Here is a 14966-nt window from a genome sequence, read left to right as displayed (position 1 = left end):
AAATCTCAAACCCTCTCAAATAAGGTCATCGGTTTTATTAAGGCATTTTGTTTCCAGAGCACAAAGGGAAAGACAGTGCAGTTTCATAAGATGAATTCTTAGAGATTTTATCAGCATAAGGTGTTTCTATGCTACTGTTTCTTTCTCCTAACTCCAAAGCAAAGTATGACACTCCCTAAATTATTCTGCCACAAATGTTTATGTTGCCCTCATGAAGTGTATTTGGGAACGTGACTCACTTAAAAATAAATCAGAAACCTCTCCCCACTCCAGAGAAGTAAAACTTACAGCATTTAACTAATTCTATTTCAAGGAAATTACTAAGGAAAAGGTATACAGCCAGAAAATAATCTTGAGGTCATTTGAATCTGACTTATTGGCAAGACCTTTCTTCTCTGCTGAAGGAAAGGTGTGCATTAGATTTTGGCTAGTGACCTTAATTCCAGAGAAAGCTTATTGTACAGCCAACCTAATATGCTGAAACAGTAATGGTGTGCTACGCTCTAGAAATGTGTGGGCACGAGTCTGCTCTGAACTCCAATAACATGCATAATACAAATACAGTAAATAATGAAAAATGAAGGAACAATGTGGTTGAGCTCTAAGCTTGCAGAATATCCAGTATGTCTTTGTGTCTTGTGATATATAATGACATAATATATGCTTGTTGAAAAGAATCTTAATTCTGAAAAGATTTTGAATTAAAACAAGAGGTTTATAAAGCACCTCAGTTCCTCCAAAGAAGGGATAAGGCTGGTCCTCAATTGCAGTCTGAAGAAAACAGATCAGATCACTCCCTAGACTCAAAAGAGTGCAAAGCAAAACTCAGGACTCCATTCAATAGACACTAGAAAGTTTTTTCTTAGAACCTTATCTGAAGAATGTTTCTTTGCAGCCAAAACTAAAATCCCATGAGTTTAAGGATATGTAAGATTTGGGTTAATCCATCCAGACAGTAAATTAGGGGGAATCTAGGAAATGCTTCTACCAGCTAATAATTACAACAAATACCTTGCTAGCCATCTGTGAGGCAGAACAGGGAAAGATCTGGTAATACATTTTCCTAGCGACTATATACACTGCAGTTGAGCAGCTGAAGCATTTCCCGTTAAGCACAGCTCCAGCTGTAACTCCGTGCCTCGAACGTGCAGCTCCCAGGCAGCAGGTTCCCACTGCGAGGGAGCCGGGCCAAGGGCCCCGTGTAAGCAGGGACCTCACACGGCTGCCACGTAAACTCTCCAGCATTAAGCAAGACTTTCACACTGCTCGTCATCCTCAAGCAGGCTGGGATCTTAAGGAGTCTTATGAAATTGTAGTCTCTAGGGAAAACCATGATGTAAGGACTGGGGTGTGGAACAACCCCAAGTATTCACGGCACCAACAGGAAACGTCTCCAGAGTTCTGCTGTTCAAACTGAATGAAGAGTTAAAGAAGCAGCTTCACAAAATTTGGTATACAGCAGGTCCCAAGAAAGGTTTGAGCTGAAATCTTCACTGACAGTGCTACCTAGTCCCATCTGGGGATCCAAGCTATGATCCGCAGACTTAGGAAAAGGATAATGCTTTCCCTCCGAGATGAGAAGCATCCCGTGTTATCACAGACGGCACTTAGCAAACTCAGTTTGAGTCTGCCTCCTGTAGAAGGAGAAAAAAGCTTAACTGGTTTCTGGAGAGGTCACTTTCAAGCATTTTCAAGGAAGTAAAAATTAAATCTCAGGAACAGTTAAGAGCTTTTTCTTGTCTTCCAGAATTCTTGAGGACGAGCCATACGATCGCTCCCTGTTGTTTACGTTTGTCACAGCACACACCATGTGCTATCAACATAAACAGGCAAACCCCCTCACCAGCATGAATCAACAAAACCAAAACCCTACACCCACCACCATGTATGTAATCAACCTTGGGCTAAGTGCATAACCTCACCCTATTGTTACACTTCTTTTCTTAATGGCATTATATGTGAGAATTGAAAAAATAATATTTTGTTTTCACCACAGTGGCTGCCTTATGGAAAATGAATAAAAGATGCTTTAAAAAGGGCCTATATATTCAAAAATAGATACACAATGTGGAGAACTCAGAGTGGAGCAATCAGAACAATCTTTGCACAGCCCTCTGGCATGAGAACATCTCATGAGAACATGTCCTCATCTCATGATGAGAACAAAACCACCACCAGCAAATAAGATTTTAGAAAATTCAAGCTATTAACTTGATGGCTGATAATAAAATGCAGGCTGTCAGTTTGATGATACAGGCAGTGGCAAAGTGAACTGTAAAAGCTACATCAAATTCCAACTCAAAAATATTAAATACACTTTTTTTTCCTTTTTGTCTTCTTTACGCAAGACAATTGTAATATGGGCAAAATATATAATAAAGTGAAGTGAAAATTTAAGCATTGTCTTGACTCCAGCTTTAGCTATGGAAATGTGATTATTTTATAGAACAATGACAGTAATAAAAATTAAAGTTTGGATCAACCACAATGGAAATTTTTGGGTTATTTCAGTTAGAAGTTGAGAAATACATTAAAGGCTTTAAAAAGAATGGTATAAAAACTGTGTGTTTCAACCTCCAAGTTGTAAAATGCAAAGCATATCCAGTTTGTGACAGTCCATTGGCAGCAATGAATGGGGCTACAAGTTGCTGGTAACTTCAGCTGATGCAGCAAGTTGTCTTGAATATTCCCCTACGTTTTGATTGTTCAGTAGAGGGTATTTTAAATTCTATAGCATTCTAACCCACCATAGATTCAGAAGTTTAAATACATGTGGGAACCAAAACTAAGAGAACTACTGGGACAATTAATAAACTGCTTCACCTGTTGAGAAACCAAGTATGTATAGAAACTATTGCTGCTATGATATGAAGTCCAGCTCCTAGCTGCTCATAAAATCCTTGATCTGATGCTGTAACAGAACAGACCAGCCTGTGGCTGACACCATTTCAAGCTGGAAAAGAAGCCGTAAGTAGTCACCATCTTTTGTCACCTCCCCTCTAGGTCTGGTATGGTTCTGCAGCAGTGGTTAAAAAAAGTTTCCCTCATGGTACACATCCCTGTGCCAGGGTCATCAAACCCATTTTACTGCCGTCACTTCAGGTTGCTCCTGCAAGGTGCCATTATTTTGCCTGGTTTGCAGTGGGCAAACAAACAGCCCCCACAGCAGTCCACACAGAGTATTAGCCTGTGTCCTCAGCGCTCAGTAACCCGTACCTATGTGCCCTGATTCACAGCGATACAGCCTCCTGAGCAGCTGCTGTATTACACCTGACTCCCACTCCTCACCAGGATCCATATTGATGATATCCCTCAATATTGATTGATATCCCTCAATATTGAGGGATACCCTTGCTACCTCTGCAAATTCTTTGACAGGTGCTTGCTGTAACATAAAATTGTCCATATGTTGTGGGGGAGCAATGCTATTTTCTGCATCACTTCCCATACTACGACCCCTGGCAGCCTCCCTAAGCCCAGGCTTCTGAAATAGAGACATTAATTTGCCTGGATCTACACAATTCTTTCTGGAGGCCACCAGAAAAGGGGATTGTAATTTGTTAATCAAAGCAGTAAATGCATATAAATATAAAATATTAATACATATAAAAATATTTATACATATAAAATGCAAACCAAACATACTCTAAACTTACTGAAAGTATTTACAACCAAGCAGACCTTGAACATCAAGGGAAGGAGGGGCTGATTGTTAAAGAGTGGCTGAGTGGGATTGGGTCCCAGCAGGAATCCTGCTAACATCGTATATATATATGATGTTATATATAATATATATTATATATATTATATAATGTTGCACATATGTATTATAATGTCTTACTTGTGTCACCATAACCTCACCTCTTCAGGCACGATGTGTGCCTGCATCCTTAGCAGCTGAGATCCTGCTGATGAGACTTATTTTCCAGTAAAAAGAAGGTGGTGATTCGTTTCTCCCTTGCCCTACAGGCAAGATAATCTCTCCTCTCTGCTGTTCGAAGAGCTCCTGAGCAGCTTATTGGTGATGGCAAGCTAAGTCTATACAACTCCGGGACGTACAGGAGAATGATGCTACAGACATGTGATTTGCTAGAGAAAATCCCACTCCTTGCAGGCAGCTCGTCTGAGTGATGAACACAGGCATGTATCAATCCACGTCCAAAATGCACTTTGTGCAACTCAGGGAAGGCTCAGCAAAATATACCCTGATGCTTTTACTGGACATAATCTGTGTATCTATGCTATATCTACAGGTAATGAAGCACTGATCTTCCTAAGTATTAAGAGAAGCCTACAACCCTGGGAAATGATCAAGGAATACTACCTAGTTATACTCCACTGGAGTTCAATTTTCTCAAACATGTAAGTGATTAGTTTTGTTTTTGTTTTTGGTGGGATGGTATGGAAGAAGTCCTTCCTATTTTCACTCTACAAAACAAATTCATGCCTTGGTCTGCATCAGCCACAGAGGAGAAGCGGAGATGCAGAGGCTGGCTGCTTGGTATGTCAGGGCTGCATCACGTTCCCAGTCCAAGCAATGAAAGTGAGACAGGCTCTGGAGGCAGGAAGGGATTCCTGACCTAGGGCAATCCCAGCCAGTATCCCATGGCAGAACCCAGCCAAGACCAGCCAGTCCAGGCCTTGGACAAAAAAAAAAGTCTGAAAAGAAAACCACGTGTTCAACTAATTCAGGTTAAAATTAAGAGCAATCTGTAAGCCACACTGCAGCATTCCGTTTGTATCTGCAAGGACGATGGTCCAGTGGAGGTGGTCATCCCCATATGATGGTGTCCGTAGGCACAGGCCCTCCACCAGGAAGTGACAGTGCAAGGTGGACCCCCACGTGTGCAGCAGCAGAGGCGGGTTTTCTGCTCTCTGCTTCGACCAGCTGGGATGACAGCGTGCAGGAGGATTACTACCTTTAAGTAGCAGGGAAGTGCACAAATACGTGCCCTCCAGCTGCCCTCCAGGTCCAGCCTCCCACGGTGCTGGTGCTGAGGACAGTGTGCAGCTCCACAGCCCCGAGCTGCCACCGTGCCCCTGGCTGCTGGGGGCACTGCTGCCAGTGCCCCACAACGAGCACCTTCCCTGTGCCCTGTCCTGGTCCTTTCCTGCAGCTACAGCTCGCAGACTTGTCTCACGCCGAGTACAAAGTCTCTCTGAGCTCTGCAATGGTCAACAGAGACAGCTAATGCCCTGACCTGACCTTCGTAAGCACCTTACTCCTTCTGTCCTAGCCCACTGTCAGCCCCGCATTAAGGAGGGCAAGGCTGCCAACAGTAACCCGGAGCTTACTGCTGTCCCCTGGGGAATGCACCCTACTGGGAACAAGAAGGAACGCATGCAGGGTATGTCCCGTGGGCGTCCAAACCTCTAGACAAGAAGTAGGGATAATCTCAGTTTCAAAGAATCTGAAATCTTCGTTACTTAAAGCAGAAATGCCTGGCAGTTCTCATGAGCACCTTTCAAAACACAACAGCACCTAGCGTGACCCTAATGGCTTCTTCAGCTTTCATGCAAGTCTGTTTGCCCATACTGGGTGCATTTGTTGCTGCAGAGTCCTGCAACAACAAAAAAAAAGATCTTTTTCTTCCTTCCTCCCTTCCTTCCTCCCTCCCTCCCTCCCTCCCTCCCTCTCTCCCTCCCTCCCTCCCTCCCTCCCTCCCTCCCTCCCTCCCTCCCTCCCTCCCTCCCTCCCTCCCTCCCTTCCTTCCTTCCTTCCTTCCTTCCTTCCTTCCTTCCTTCCTTCCTTCCTTCCTTCCTTCCTTCCTTCCATTCTCATTTTTTCATGTGTTAAAACATTTTTTCACCTTCTACATGTATCTGTATAGCCTTTTTGCATTTCTTGGAGAGAAGGGTCAAATGGGACAGGCCTCAATACTCTGGGTTGAGACACTTAGAGTGACCTGACATCACAAAAAAGGCTACAGAGCCCTGAACCCTAACAACATGCATTTTCAGTTGATAAGCTGTCAAGCATTTAATGTCAGAAGTATCTGCAGCATTTTTAGAGTGCCAGCCAGGACGCAGCACAAGGTGTTCAGCTGCAGATCCCAGGCCAGGCCCCACCTGCCCTCCCCAGCAGCCAGCCCCAGCCACGCTGCTTTAGGCCCAGAGGCCTCTTCTGCTCCCTGCTGCTCCCAACCCACCCACTGGGTGCCCACAGCAGCTGCAGATTATGCGTGTGGAAGCAGCACACCATAAGGATTTGCAGGAAACACGTGGCCAAATAGGGCCTAACAGGTCTCAATTAGGACATGGATTTCAGCCAGCCAGGCATAGCATCAATTCCGCAGCTACTCAAGTGGTAGCTGGGTTTGCCTTCAGGAGGCCAAGGGTGGCACAAGCCAAAAATGCAAGCCCTGAGTAATGCTGCTCACCATAACCGCTTGCATGGGTCCAGCTCCAGGGGCATGGCTCTCCTTCTGCTAGCTGGTACCCTCGGACAAGCTGCCAAGTACCTGTCACTGCATACAGGCGGCATGGAGGGCAGTGAAACAGCACAATTTTCATAGGAACCTGCAGAACAATGGGGGGAATTTCCTCTTCATATAAAAACCTGACTTGTCTGCTGAGCAGCGGATGTGGAAATGTGCTTTCAGTCATCAAAAGAGAGCACGAAAGACCTATCTGTGCATGGATCTGGACTGCCTCCTGTACACCTGTGATTCACAGGTAATATACAATTAATATCTTCTGCTTTTCCTGAAGGAAGTCGTGATGTTATCCTTCCTAGAGTGAAGTGAAAGAAATGCCAGCACTTGAGGTTTGTTAGGCTGCAAAAATAATTGCCACACTTATTTTAAAGTCAATACCAGGTGCACACAGACTCCCTTTTCATCAGGCAGAGATAAGCTCAGCATAAATCTCCATTAGGGATGTCTTGCACATCCCTAAATTCCCAACTCTGGCAGTTGTTCCAGTCAGCACTCCTGTTGCAGCTCCGAGCTGGCAAAAACAACAATCTCCACCACTGCAATTTGTTCTGTATCTTTCATCTCAGCCACACCTGGGAGCTAATGAAAGAGTGATGTCTCGCCCGTACTTATATTCTCTTTCATCAACAGTGGCAAAGTGCCCTGCAAGGATATATAGCTCTGCTGGTAATGCTCAGAGCCTCGCTGTAGCTCCAGCTGCCTCTGAAAGGTAAGAGCTAGCACTGGCTGCAGCAGAGGCAGAAAGCAGCCCGTGCTGCTGTACTGCACGGTCCCTGAAGGTATTTGCCTCTGTTTTCCCTGGGCTCTCTGCAAGGCTGGCCACAGAAGCGGGTGGCACAGCCACAAGGGACAACTCCAAGACCGAATTCACACCAAATTGCAGCAAAGCAGCAAACTGCCTCTGCTGAGCCGATTGCTGAGGTGGTCATGAAGCGGAGATGAGAATCACATGGATATTAGAGCTCTTGAAGTAATTTATTTCCAACATAAACTAGCAGAAAGATTAACTACAGCAGCACAATAGCGCTGCTAGAATAGAGCAGTGTGTGAACTTTGTTCATCTGAAAGACATGCAACTGTCTAAGATATAAGGTGAGAACCAGGGCTTTTCAGGATGACTTTTAAGAGCTGCTGCTACCATGCTGCTACGTACCTCAACTCCTCGAAGTTTCCTGACAGGGTCTCAAATGGGTTAACAAACACCACCTCTATACTGGTTGCAATTCTATCTGCTCTGCTCTGGGGTGAGGACTTGGACCAAAGGAAGAGTGTGAAAGTGAAACGAACTGGCAAGGGATTTACAGGGGCTTGGTGCAGCTGCTTGCTTTTAAGGAGCTGCCTTGAAAGCATCGCTTGCAGTGCTAAACCACTTTTCTTTACATATCATGAATGAACATCAACCTCCAATTTTCTGTTTGCCTAAGAGTAATAGTTTGAATATGAACAGCTTTTCAGCTGACAGATTTAAGACATTTACATTTACCGTCAATGGGGGATAAGACATTTCTATAAAGAAATGAAGAAGGTTGGCAAGTACAAAAAATAAAAACCAAGGAATACAAGCTGTCCGTGGATGCATTTCAGAATTCTTGTCTAATTTTAACCTGATCATCAGCAATAACAGTCCAGAAACTTCTGTCAACTTAAACCAGCAACACAAAAATCCTTATCAATTTTAAGATGCAGCTTGGTAAGTCTGTGAAAGTGACTTGTAAAAGTTGTTTGCAACAGCAGGCTGGACACAAGGAAATCCCTTCCAATCTTACATTCATGGGGCTATCATGTACCATCCACACCTACATCATGTTGAACAGTAACTATCTCACATTTCCAAAGAGCTGCAGTCTGTGTTTTATTTTAAAGATTGATAAAGACCATGTATAAAAATATCCCATGGGACCTGTCATGTAGCACACAGTCCAGCCTCCAAACCCACCAGAGCTAGGTTTGGGTTTGGGGACCCCCTGCCCTTTACCCCGCACTGGGTCCCTGCAGGCTCTGCACAGGCTGGGCTGGGACATCACTTGCACATTTACTTCCCATCGCCTTCCCCCTGCCAAATCTTACTGCCAACAGCAATGAAACTGTATCTGCTCACATACAGTATAGGTGCTCCTGAACTGGGAGAAGAAGAAAAAAAAAAAACAACACTCAAATCTTAGAATAATTAGTATGTAGACATGGAAATTCTTAATAACACGTTAACTATTGTTGGAGAGAGAATTTGTGGGAGTTTTCTAGCTCCCTGTCAGCACTGCATATCTGCTGGTTGGCATTGTCTAAAAGACAAAAAAGTTTAAAGCCTTTCTGCAAACCAGCTAATTTTGTATTCAGTAAGTCAGCTAGAAGTAGAACCAAACTGAAAACTTCTGCTATTTCATGTGCTATGGAAACAAGAAACCTGTCAATCTGCAACTACCTATTCTACATGCATTTGAAGTAACTTTTACTGCAGTAGAGCCCAGAGGATCAGGGATCTACCGCCTGTGTTTGTCCAGGAAAGATGGACATAATTTATTTTTTATTTCAGTCTCAAGTATAAAATGCTAAAATATAACTCAAGTTGACGTTAAGGTGCATGTTAAACTGCATTACTATCTAATGAAAGCTATAAACCTTTCTCCTCAAATAGCTTCTCACAGGAATATCAACAAGAAGAAATAAAAATATTCACAGTGCCCATCTGTAAATTCCAAAGTGATTTCTTAAGTGATCTCATATATTCTTCCCATAGAAATTCTTCTACAGTTGAAATATTCCTTGCTTGAGCCCTAAGAAAGCTACTTGTTTTAACAACTTACACTAGTTTTGTATTTTTTGGCACAAACGAAACAGTCGCTTTCATAATTAGAAAGAATTTATCTGATGAACTACTTTAGCTTGAAGGTTTGTTGCGAGTACTTAATCTGTAACTTTTGTACTTTCATATGCTGGTGCTTACTCGTGAAAACCAAAGAAAACATTTTAAAATCCTCAGCATAGCAAGACACTTAGATGTACTCATGTGCTTAGCACCACGTGCATCATGTTATTGCATTCAGTGGGATTCCCCAAAGCCGTATGCAGCTTAAGCACTTTGCTGTGTCAGGTTTGAAACTCTTGTGTTAATTAAGTTTGCTCTGAGCAGAATTAGTGGTTGCGACTGCCTACAGTGCTCATGGCAGCCACTGGGCTCTTTAAGCTTGGACTCACAACGATTAAAATGGAACAAACAGCAAGAGAGCATTTTTAATCTCTGCAGCAAAGACAGACTCCACGCAGACCACGGCGATACAGGCAAAGGGAAAGTTTAGATCCCCCAGTGTAGGAAGATCGAGCGGGGCAAGCGAAGCAGTGGCAACTCTGCCTCTTTACCAGAAGGTAATAGCTGGATGGGCTGTGCAGCTTGTTCCTCCCAAATGTAAACTGCAGTACATCTCTGATTTCACCAGCGTGCCAGGTGGCAAACCAGGGCAGTTAAAGAGCAGATATATGTATGACTCAACACATTGTTGCTATATTTATCTCAGGCACTAAAAGAGAGGTAAAAATTCTTTCCTATCTCCGCTGACAGCCTCAGTGTGAGTGTTTCACTAGTGGGGAAAAGGATCTGTGAGGACTGATTACATGCTGCAGCTGTAATTTAAATTACCCAGAACAACTAGTAATTATTTACCAGAGAAAATAATCACCACAGAACAGTTATTCTCCATCTCCTCGTCTTCACATCACCATCAGGTATTTTTTGGAAGATCTCCATTATCCAGAAACAGTTATTCAGTTTCATAGGGGTGTTAAGTGTGGGAAAGAGAAGCTCAGACTATTTAATCTACTTCCTTTTGGATTAAAATTCGTGACGTATAAATTGCATTTTAAGTACGTGCTGGCACAAAGAATATGGTCTTAGAAAAACTCTAATACTGATCACTTACACAACATTACCGTGATGATATAGGAACACTGAACGTTCTCTCTTTTATGTACTCTCATGTAATTTCTTAAATCCTAGCTGGAGAAAAATATGTCTTGTCTTCTGTCTAGTTTTACTTCAGGCACTACCGGTCTGACATTTTACTTTCAGGTTCCAGTAACATCAGTATTGAGATCAGAGATATTAAAACTTAGAAAATCTGACATGTTCTGTCAAATTATAAAGAAAGTATCTGAGAGCAAATGGAAGAACAGGCAGACTGAATTAAGTAGCAAGAAAAAAAATGAAAGAAATAGAATGATAGGAAAAGGATACAAACAAATATGCAAAAGAGAAAGATGAAGCAAACAGTCTAATGTAATCAGATGGGTATAAAGAAAAAACATTCAACAATGCTGAAAGCACAAATGTAGGGACATAAATTCATGCATAAAACATACAGCTCCATACAGTATGGGCATGGTGTTAACACATGCACAAGCAAGATTTTATTCATGAGAACTATGTAAGTTAGGGAGTAACACTCGTGTGAGCAATGTTATGCACAAGAGGTTGCAGCATTTGACCTTTCACTTTTTTTTTTTCTTGTGTACATCTTGTACATCTGTAAAACATTTAAGCAGACATTTTAACTCTGAAGAAGACAAAACTTGAAACTAATAGGACCTAAGGGAAACCTTTACCATGAAAGTTGGTGAAACTGCAGTTCTACGATGAACCAAGAGGAATACCCTAAAGACTAATTAGTTGAAAATACAACTAATGTTATTGTTTGGTTTGAGACATCATAAAGTAAAACCTGCAGTTTGTGTATATGTGGAATGCTTGTCAGAAGCAAGTGTGATCAGCGCGTGAATCCAGAATTTGGGATCCTAATTAACCCTCTAACTGCTACCTGCAAGAAGAGTAATAGCAATTCTGAAATGGACATGAGCATCTTACTTTTATGGGATTGCTTCTGCAGTTTAATGAGACACTGTCTGTTAGTTTGCCTCAATCACACTTATAATAATTAGACTTCTTTATAATTGCCTTCATAAAGCAATAAGCAACTGGTCTGCCTACTAACAGAGTGAGATTCTGACGAGTGCCTGAAGGTAAGCTTGGTGCCTCGTCCTTGCATTATCCATGTGGCATGGGTCATTGTCCTCATTCTGCAGAGAGGAAGCCAAACCCTGGTATGTCACTTTCCCATGATCTATTGGGAAGTCTGGAAAGGCTGGTAACTGAGTTTTGGGGTCACAGCTATTTAGGATGACAGCATAATATTCCTCTAGATGATTACATCTTATGCTCTATTGGGAATATTGTTTTACAGGATGTTAGAACACTTAAAAAAAAAAAAAAAAAGTCAACTAAAGAGTCTGTCTTTACGAATATAGTACTTCAATTTCTTTAAAAGTATTTTTGAACTATAAAAAATACATTAAAGGCCATTAATCAAGCAATCAAAAAGCCATCTTCTTTCTCCAGGAGTTTCTGTCCATGGATTAACAAAATGGTGCAAGAGCTCAATATCGTATGTACAGCTGCCCAAAATATGTATGAAGGCAGAAGTTCCCAGCCCTGTTACCCTGCCAGCAGGCCAGACTCCGTCCTCTCAGATGGCTCAGCAGACTTCTAGACTCTTAGCCTATAATCTCCAGCTACCTCTGCCAGCACCGTGCCTCAGCTTCTTTTGTAAAGCTGGAAGGATGCTAAAAAGATGCATTTCCAAGACAAAACATACATGAAAAACAATACAAAAGAGATAACATAGTTAGAACCGACCTCACTGAAGGGACATCGGTCTTAACTCTTAATTTATCCAGTGTATCTATATCGCAAAGCATGTCTTAGGGATACTTCTACCAAGCTCAACTCACTCGTTCAGCATTATCCACAGTGCCTTACACAGGACTTTCCTACAGAGAGCACTGCTTTTACTAATTGATGTGAAATAATCCATTATTTACAATATTTCGAATGCAGCACTCAGAATCCCTGCGGTATTACGGCTCGCACGATTTGTGGCAGGGAGGGATCAAGGAATCCACAACACCCTTTTTCACACAGCCTGCTCTTCTCGCCGCGACACTCAGCCCCCCGCAGGAGGCATTACCTTTAGCCCACAAACCCAGGCTCTGGCAGCACAACGCGCCTGCCTCTATAAATAAGCCCCGGTGCCAGCGGCGGCACAGGTTATGCCTTCCCCTGGCAGCGGGGCTCTGCCGCCCGCCCGCCCTTACCCTCGCCGTTCCCCTCCTGCTCCGCCATGGCAGCGGCCCCCCGCCGTCGCCATGGCGACCCGTGCCGCAGCGGCCCTCTCGCCACGGCGGCCCCGGGCGGGACGGGGCCGGGCGGCCCCCGGGGAGCGGCGGCTGAGGAGGGCCGCGGCCGCAGCCCCGGTCTCGGCTGCCAGGCGCAGCCATCTCGCTTCCCCCCGCCCTGGCGAGGAGTTGCGGCCTTCATGGAGGCTGCTCAGAGCAAAGTGAAATAAAGCACGGCTGGTGCGGTGTGCTGGGCCTCTGCGTGTCACAGCTCAGATATTGCACTGCCTGTTTTCAAGGGCAGCCAGCCACAGCCCCAAGCACTGACGCCCCAAAACATCCATCGCACCCCAAACTTGGAGCCCGGGCGTGCAGGCTGCAACTGGCCTGCGGCCACCAAGAACCCCACACACGTGGTCCCCACCATCCCAAGCAGGGTTTCGGGCATTGCTCCTGCCGTGCAAAGTGGCAGAAAAGAGAAACCACCACCAAAACCTACACCAGGCTTGAGCAGGTGCTCACGCTGCTGTCCTGGCAGGGAGGCCATGGGCCAGCCACCGGAACTCTGCCATTTCACAACGCTCCTTTCTTGCTCATTTTCCCAGCAACTGCAGAGATTTCTGTGTATCTGGGCTTTACAAAGTGAAAGAACATTTTATTCTAAATACCAGCGCTCTGAAACAGCTAAAATATTCTCAGTGATATTAAATAAAACTTCGCAGTTTAAATATAGCTGTGTATTTTAGCAGACGTATTTGCAATGCATGGTTCTTCCAACTCTGAAACAACTATGAAAGTAGAAAAAAATACAAATATGAACATTCCAACAAGATGCAGCCATACACTCACAGAAATCTGGGGAAGAAATTCCTAGAACTAGAATGTCCTCACCACAGTAGGTGGTTGCATGTCAGATGTTAAAATTTTGTAAAACCTATTTGGATAATGCCTCCTCACACACTCACATCCACCTCTTGAAAAGACAGCTTCAAGGTGTTCAGTATTAATGTAGGACTAGAATAATACAAATAAAAATTAAAATAAAATAAAAAACAGGGCTTCTTTTCTCTAAAAAATCACTTACTTTTTAATAAGATTTGCTATTTGCAGGAAATAGCAATCCTCAGTGCCGTCAGTGCCTTTCAGCCACTTATTTCTGTGTTTTTATTGAACACAGCTCAGAGTAAAGAGGATATAATAGATACCCAAGAGAACTTGCAATTACTCAGTGGGGAAAACACATGATTATACTCTCTAACAAAGCTGATCACTCCAAATGGTTATCTATAGACTTTAACAGTTTATTAAAGTAACCATATATTTCAAAGTATGTGTTTGATGACATGAGTAGCACGGATTTGTTTCCTCTCAAGCAGATAACAGAAGTTTTGGTGAGAACAACACAGAAGCCAAATCTAGAGAATGTAGCAGCCGAAGGAAAGGCCCTTACTTTTCAGTTTGCAGTCCCATTTCTTATTCCCTCAACACCTCTACACATAAAACCTTCATCTTTTACGGTTGTAGATCTATTGTAGTTGATCAGCAGTATGTTTGAAACCAAACAGAAGTACAAAATACATTGTTTCTTATTACTTCCCTCTCCAACTCTAAATGTGAAATTTCATGTTCTTCAGTATTGGCCCAAGCATTATACTTCTTATGTCATTTTCCAGATCACCTGACTCATCGTAGGACATTTAGAGCTCCTCTACAAATGTCAAGTTAATTCAAAGTGTTTACCAGATTCCCCTAATAAATGCTTTAAAAAATACTTTTCCAGTCATTTAGGTTTTCATGCCAAACCCATGCCCCAGAACAACATTCAGCTTTAGAATACATACAGATATTGCTTATTGTGTAAATTTATTGAGAGTCTTCATAGAATCATAGAATGGCTTGGGTTGGAATGAGCCTCAAAGATCATCTAGTTACAACCCACCTGCCATAGGCAGGGATGCCACCCACTAGATCAGGTTGCTGAAGGGCTCATCTACCCTGGCCTTGAACATCTCCAGGGATGGGACATCCACAGCTCCTTTGGGCAGCCTGTTCCAGTGCCTCACCACCCTCTGAGTCAAGAATTTCCTCTTAACCTCTAATCTAAATCTCCCCTCTTTTAGTTTAAACACATTCCCCCTTGTCCTGTCACTTATCTGATTTAGCAAAGAGTAATCTTGTGTTTTTACAGTAGTTTTTGGCTTGATACGAGTTGTCACAAATATGAAGTGGTAAGGCAGTCATTCCACTCAGGACACTTAAGTTTTAACATATTTCCAGTAATTTCACCAGGGCTTCAACTTGGCTTTCCTCACCAGACTTCCATATTTCATATATACTTATCTCAGTTTCCTCCAAGACTGATTGGAACAA

The 14966-nt window shown here is 43.2% G+C and overlaps 1 protein-coding gene across 1 annotated transcript in view; it reads right to left on the bottom strand.

Annotated features, from left to right (window-relative positions):
* Positions 1-12603, bottom strand: part of EFCAB2 (EF-hand calcium binding domain 2) — a 31734-nt gene extending 19131 nt beyond the window's left edge. Inside the window, exon 1 of the mRNA XM_032183776.1 lies at positions 12576-12603. Within this exon, the coding sequence (XP_032039667.1) occupies positions 12576-12603 (28 nt within the window). The remainder of the gene's footprint in view (positions 1-12575) is intronic.
* Between the last annotated feature and the right edge of the window lie 2363 nt (positions 12604-14966).

The sequence above is a fragment of the Aythya fuligula genome, chromosome 3, assembly GCF_009819795.1.
Source record: "Aythya fuligula isolate bAytFul2 chromosome 3, bAytFul2.pri, whole genome shotgun sequence".
NCBI classification, from domain to species: domain Eukaryota; kingdom Metazoa; phylum Chordata; class Aves; order Anseriformes; family Anatidae; genus Aythya; species Aythya fuligula.
The sequence above is the reverse complement of the archived record's forward strand: the minus strand, read 5'-3'. Positions and strand labels throughout refer to the sequence as shown.